General features: G+C 37.1%; 1 protein-coding gene across 1 annotated transcript in view; it reads left to right on the top strand.

The window, feature by feature from the left end:
• Window positions 1-6,970, top strand: part of COL28A1 (collagen type XXVIII alpha 1 chain) — a 57,796-nt gene that overhangs the window by 41,471 nt on the left and 9,355 nt on the right. Inside the window, 2 exon segments of the mRNA XM_005431688.2 lie at window positions 1,882-1,950; window positions 4,130-4,198. Coding sequence (XP_005431745.1) covers window positions 1,882-1,950; window positions 4,130-4,198 — 138 coding nt within the window.

Consider the following 6,970-nt stretch of genomic DNA (forward strand, 5'->3'; position numbering starts at 1 on the left):
CTTTGGATGAAACAGGAAAGAAATCCAAAAGCTAAATGTTACATCAGGAAGAAGAGCATTATAAACTTAGTCTGAGCCTTAGCCTTTGTAAACAGAGCTCCCACCTCTCCAAATCGCTCATACCTGAGTGTAATTTGAGCCCTAGTATGTTTGCATAACTAGAGACTGAACCTTGGCAATTGCACCTAAAAGCTGTCATTATAATGACTGCACACATTCTTCCCAGAATGTAAAGAAAATCAGTAGAAGATTCTGTTTGTTTTTTCCTTTTTAATACGTTTGATATGCTGCTTCATTTCACCTACCACAACTCAAGTGACATCTGTGATTTGTGATTTATACTTACACCTCTGTCCTAGATCAAATGCTCCCTCTGCAGGCACAGCCCTTTCCACAGCTTTTCCAAGTGCAAAAATAAGTACAATTAAGAGTTTGTATAATGATTTCTTTTAAATTTTGTCAAGAAATACCATTGCTTCTGCTTTGTTTTTAATATATTGGATGATCAACATCTTCTCAGTGCATTTCTTTATTTGCACTTGCCTGCAGAGGAATAGGTTTAGGAATATCAAGCTATACACGAATAAGAATATCCTGCATCTCTAACTTATTAGTTATAGACTACTTTTTTCTTTTCAAGGAATGGATGGGACTTTTCTAGTAATCATGTGTTGAATGTGTACCTATTCCCTCACTTGAACACTCATGATCTGAGGAAAATAAAACTGCCTCATCTGTCCTTGTGCATTCCCTTTATCACTGATGTCCCCTGACTCCCCACCTCCTTCACTGGGTTTTTCTGCAGCACAAGGGGCAGCACCAGGCTCTCTGTTACTCTCATTTGCTCTCTGTTACTCTCATTTGCTCTCTGTTACTCTCATTTGCTCTCTGTTACTCTCATTTTCTCCTCACCAGAGGGCTGCTGCCTTTTCTCTGCCTGATGGTTAAGGGATGAGTCCCCTCTGGATTTTCTTTGTTCTTCAGTAAAAGCATAAATTGACAATGTCAAAAAGTTGTCTCCATTACCTAGCCTCCAGCTATCACCAAAACTGTTGAAAATTAATATGGTCAAGGCCTGTACATTTCTGATCAATTTGGCTGAAATCAACCAATGAGTTCAAAATACACTGGAAGAAAAAAAGAGAACGAACACAAACAAGCAGAAGCACAGGCAGAGTATATCACTTAAGCTTTATTTCCTTCAGAAGTCAAGCTAAATTTATGTACCTCAGGGCTTTTTTTAAAAAAGAAAGGGTGCTATAATCTATATTGATGCTATTAAAATTCATTCTGTTTACATAAATGCCTAAATTTGACAGTTCTGGAAGTGATGAATTTCTCTAGTGTCAGAACAAGCACAGTATCAGTTAAGAGCATCATGATCATTGTTCCACTAGTAAGATCCTCGTCCATCCTAGTAATGTGATCACTGCAAAATGTGATGGGAAAACAGTGGTGTTTCCAAATGGGTTTGCTTGCACTTTTTTTTTTTTTGTTGTTGTTGTTGTTGTTTGATTGTTGTTGCTGTTGTTGTTGTTTTTGTTTGGGCTTTTTTAGTGTTTTTTTGTTTGTTTGTTTTTGTTTTGATTTGGGGTTTTTTTTTGTAACTGATAAGCTTGCAAAGTAGAGTCCTAACTCTGTTGGTGATTTTGATCACATGGATGTTTGCTAGAGAAATAATGTTCTTCACCTAGAGCTTAAATTATTTGGGTGCCTGTATTTTGGGTTTGGTTTTTTTTAATACCTATCTATTAGGCAGATATTTATTTATGTAGCATTTGTTTGGCTTGTTTTTTAAACTCAGTAGTTTGACTGCTTCATAAGTGGATGGCAGATTAACATTTGCTGGGTGATGACTGACATTTCTGTGACTATTTTCAGGGAGACCATGGAATCAAAGGTGATCTCGGGCCCCCGGGGCCTCCAGGATGGGGACACATGGGTCCCAAGGTTGGTATGATGCTATGCTGAAGTTTTCTGTGCTCTTTTGTGATGCTGGCAGCCAGACCCTGATCTCTCAATCAAACCAAACAATCTTCATCAGTTATTGACTTACATCTGCGCAGCTTCAGGAGAAATCAAGCATGTAAATATGGTCACTAACCATACACTTCTACCAACTGGATTAGGAGGAATACTAATGGGATGAAAATTGCATTTGCAGCTAAACTTTATGAGATTACATCTGGAGATTGAACAGAGCTATCAGACTGGTAAATTAGCTAAATGATGCATTTCTTCTGCTTGTATCTATCCTGTTTCCAAGATATTATTTTGTGCTGGAAAATACATTAAATGTGAATTTTATGTTTGCAATTTTTACTCAATCAAATTAAATCCAATTTATTTTGTCATTAAAACCATTAGGAAAGAAACACAAAAACAAATTTAATTCTATAAGCAACCAGCAGGCAACATCTGGGCAATTTTTTCTCCCTTCACTAAAGTGATTTATAATTTAAAAAAGACATACTGATAAGAAAAAAAACAAACAGTACTTGCCTGGATTTCTTTATTACAGGTTTCTCTATCAACTATTTTTTACAAAGGCAATGAGGAGAAACGTTGTATATATTTTTCCACTTTCTGATAGTTTAAAGATACACCTTTGTATCTTTTTGCATAATAGCAGAGAGTAACAGAACCCTCCAGTGCCATTTTGTATAAACTAGTATCTGAATGAAGAAACATTGCTATTTCCAACTCCAGATATGCAACAAACAACAGCTCATAAATACTTTTTCAGGATGGGTCTGATTTTACCTCACTTTCTGAAAGCTGCAACAATTTCAGTACTTTGGTAAATCATACTAACACAGCCTGTTTGAAAAGAGTAAGTTTGGACTGAGTGTCAAAATCCTAGTGTGACACTAGGATTTTGTGCTCTTTCCACAAAGCCTGTGAGAAGGAAAAATGTGTTCTCTGTGGGGAAACAATATTTTGTTTTCAAGAGTGAGGACGTGTATGTAGTCCCTCTCCTATGAAGAAAGGCTGAAAGAACTGGGATTGTTCAGGCAAAGAGAAGGCTTTGTGGTTGAGATGATCCATATATATATATGTATATGTATATGTATATGTATATGTATATGTATATGTATACATGTGTGTGTGTGTATAAATATATAGAGATGAAGAGTATTTTTTGCAAGAGATTTTGTGAAAACTTGTGACAACCTTTTTGTCTCCTGAGATGATAATGATGACTTTTCAAACATCATTAACATCTAGAAGTTAAATATTTAGAACTATAAATTTCTATTTCATGATGACCAAGTTTTCTTGTACTTCTGCCTAAATATTCAACATATACAAAATCTAGGTAATATATCACTGAATGATTTCCACTTACTGTGCTGGAGCACAGTGATTATTTATTATAAGACAGTAATCAAAAGTTCAGCCTGAGTTCAACAGAAACTCTTATGAAGCTTGATCAACTTTTGAAAACTTTTTCAATTAAAAATACTTTTTTAGAAAAAGGAAAATCAATCATTTAGTTTTGATGTAATCAGAAAGATATACTTCACTTGGTCTCTTTGAAATGTTAGATTAGCCTGCCTGCAAACACAAGGGCTCTGCCTGACTTTGACTGTATTGATACAAATCAGCACATCCTGCTTTGGCTTGTCTCTCATCCCTTCCCACTTAGGATTTTCTGAATGACTGGTGCTCCTAGAACTGTGGCACCTCAGGCTTGGCATATGCCTATAGTGCCAAAGAACTAGCTAAAATACCTGGCAGATTTACTTACACGAGGTTTTACAGCTCTGGTCCTTTGTGCCTCTGCTGTTGTGCCTCTCTTTTGTGACTGCATGAAGCTGTTCTGTAAGTATGGTTTCTGTTGTCTTCCATGTAGGGACAAATGAGGAAAATATCACTCTGTGCCATAAGTAAATTTTATTCTTTGATTATTTTCAAATTAATTGTTCCTTTGCTTTCCTGAGAATTTGCCAAGGATAATTACTAACACCCACAGTGAGAAACCATAAACCAAAGAGGAATCAGACCTAGAATCCTTGATCTGGTTTTACTTCTTTTGCTTGCGGTGACTTTGGGATTATTTCCTTAGTGTTACCAGGAGTTTACCTCCCAGCCATTCTTTTTTTGCTTTTTTTGCTGATGGTTGTAGGGTATTATGGGACGTGATGGCTTGCCTGGTCCCCCTGGCCCCCCTGGCATCAGCATACAAGGAGACAAGGTAATTCAGGTTAATGTGATATCTGTTCCGTTTCTTCTCAAACTGTTTCTTAAAGAGATTCATTATCTTCTTTCTGTCTTTGCCACCAAATCAGTGAACTCCTGGAAATATTAATTTTACACTTAATTTTTGTATTCATAGGATATGCAATATTTACTTTTTTTGCTGGATTTTCAGTATTGTTTGCATCCAATTGCTCTCCTATTGTTCTTGTAATTAAAAATATATTTGACCTGGAGACAAAAGGCTTATCTCTGCCACATCTTACTGATTTACTTAGATCCATAGTTTTCTCTGGGTTCCACTTGTAAAAGGCAGTAACAGAGACCTACTGTGGCAAAGTAAGTTAAACACATGTAGGAATATAAATGAAATTAGGCAGTCACCCACATACTCTTAATTGGGTTTTTAGTCACCCAGTTCCAGCCATGAGTTGTCTCCTTAAAAGGAGAAACACAAACATATTCTGAGCATTCAGTAGTTAAGTTGCCTTGACATATATGCATGGAAAAATTTAATAAAACTGGAGGCTCCAGTGGAGAACAACCCAAGTTTCTCCAATTTTCCTTAAATCAATGTGCTTAAAATTAAGCATATGATTGAATATTTCCCTGGATCAAGAGTATTGTGCTCGGGTCTCCAACTCTAGGTGGTCAACCACCAGTGATTCAGTAAAAGGGCAATGTTCTAGTTTGGTTAGAAAAGGTGCCTCTTCATACTGGGCTTTTGGCTGTAGGTACTAAAAACATCAGAGAATTCACTGGCAAACAGGTCTTCATTGGAAAACAGTGACATTCTGAAACAAACAAACAAATTTATAAAAATGTATATTGTTTGCAAAATGATTCAGAGGATAATCTTTCTTTGGTCCATTGTGGAATTATTTCATACAAGCTTTACCAGAAAAGCACAGATTCCTTCAGAATTTATTTTGTTGATGACTTGCCTATTCACTGACACACCGTCAGACAAAGGCATGTTTCTAATACAAGGCTGTGAAATTTAGGGATCTTGGAAAGTAATGTGTCCTGTTTATGAAATGTCTTTGGATTTGAAAACAAAGCTGTAATGATGTGGTGGATCAAACTCAGCTACTGTTGTTTTTGTAGTATTCCATGGCTTGTGTGGGTACAATCGATCTTGCCATTTCTATTTTTTTAACAATTGCTTTTAAAAATTATAATTATTTTTATATAATTCTTAGGAACAGCTTATTTCTGAGCAACTTTTGCAACTGTCTTGTTCTGGTAGTGCCAGTTTCCTCCACTCACTAATGCTTGTTGACTTTTTTCTGTCTATTTTATCCTTCTACTTCTTCACATATCAAAGTTCATTCTTTTTGGCCACTCTTCATCAGATTAAAGTTACTCTACTCCTGCAGCTTAACTACCAATATCACTCCAAGTAGTTTTAATATAAAGAGAGAGATCTCAGTCTGCATATGGTAAGAATGGAATGCCAAAAATGAGTTGGTTTTCAAGTTACTTTATGTTGACAGCTATATTCACAGATTTTTATTTTTTTTATGCTTGGTTCCCTTTCAAAACCACAGTCTAGACATTCTCAGATCTGCGCTCAGTTCATTTTGGTAATACTGGTGGTCAGGTCTGAATTTATTATGTACATGATTTAAACTGTCAAAGCCATAAATATTTTTAAATTAATACAGCACACTTCTTGGGTTTTTTACTAAGTGTACTGTTATGGAATCTATTATAAACCCTTCTAATGTTGATTGATACTTGTTGCACAAGTAGAGGAAGGAGGAATTGATTCTGTGGTTGATGTTTTAAAGGATGAAACTCACATGTGTGCTTGTGAGAAATATCAGCTGTATGGGTATGAGTTTACTTAGAACACTAGGTCCCATTCAGTTTTCATTGCCTGAAAACCATCATAACAATGTCAAATGGGCAGTAACAAATGGCAGCAAGAAATCTACTATTTTGTTGGGTCTGACATTTATTACTAGTGAAAGATCACTGGAATACACAGCATATCCTGATTTTGGTTCATATGTATGTGCTCTGCAGAGGAGTTAACCAGGAAGCTGTGTGATGACCCGAGTGGAAAGGAGAGGCTGTCCCGGTGCTGAACAGCAAGCCTTGAAACAAACTGGCACACTGTTTCACTGTGTTTAAAAGGCATTTGCACTAATACCTAAATGAGGGCTCTGAGAAGCACAACCCTGCTAAAAAGTGACTTAAAGGAAATTAGATTAAATAGCCACTGTGAGTTCCTACAACAATGCAAAATAAATTGCCTTGTGCATCCCATCACCTTAGGAGTATTTCCTATTTACAGGAATTCCCTCTAGTGGATCAGCTATTGAATTTGATACACCCACTGTTTTTCAGTCTCTAGCATCTACCTAATACTGTCTGAACTGCTGCTGCTGTAAGAAACTGGGGAGAGAGGAAGTTCTGCTTCCAGAGGCAAGAGGCTACTGGTTAGCAGGTCAGAGATAGGTAGCCCCGGTGGGACCAGTGGACCAAGAGATACTCACAGGGCAAGGCTGTTAAAACAGTGCTCCAATGCAAGCAGAAGCTGTCATCTCAGCAGGATCTCTGTCAGATCTGGAATCTGAACAGGGAAAACCATCCATGGACATGACTTGTCATGCACTGTGTCTTCAAGGAGTTGCATCTCATTACCTAACTCCTGGTGAATTCCCAGCTTGTGGCAGCTGGAAGCCCTTGGTACAAGGAAGAGAAGGTTGGCTTAGGTGTGCAGTGTGCAGCTGTTTCTTTGCCTGCAGAAATCCATAAACTG

This window comes from Geospiza fortis, unplaced genomic scaffold, assembly GCF_000277835.1.
Source record: "Geospiza fortis unplaced genomic scaffold, GeoFor_1.0 scaffold138, whole genome shotgun sequence".
Taxonomy (NCBI): Eukaryota; Metazoa; Chordata; class Aves; order Passeriformes; family Thraupidae; genus Geospiza; species Geospiza fortis.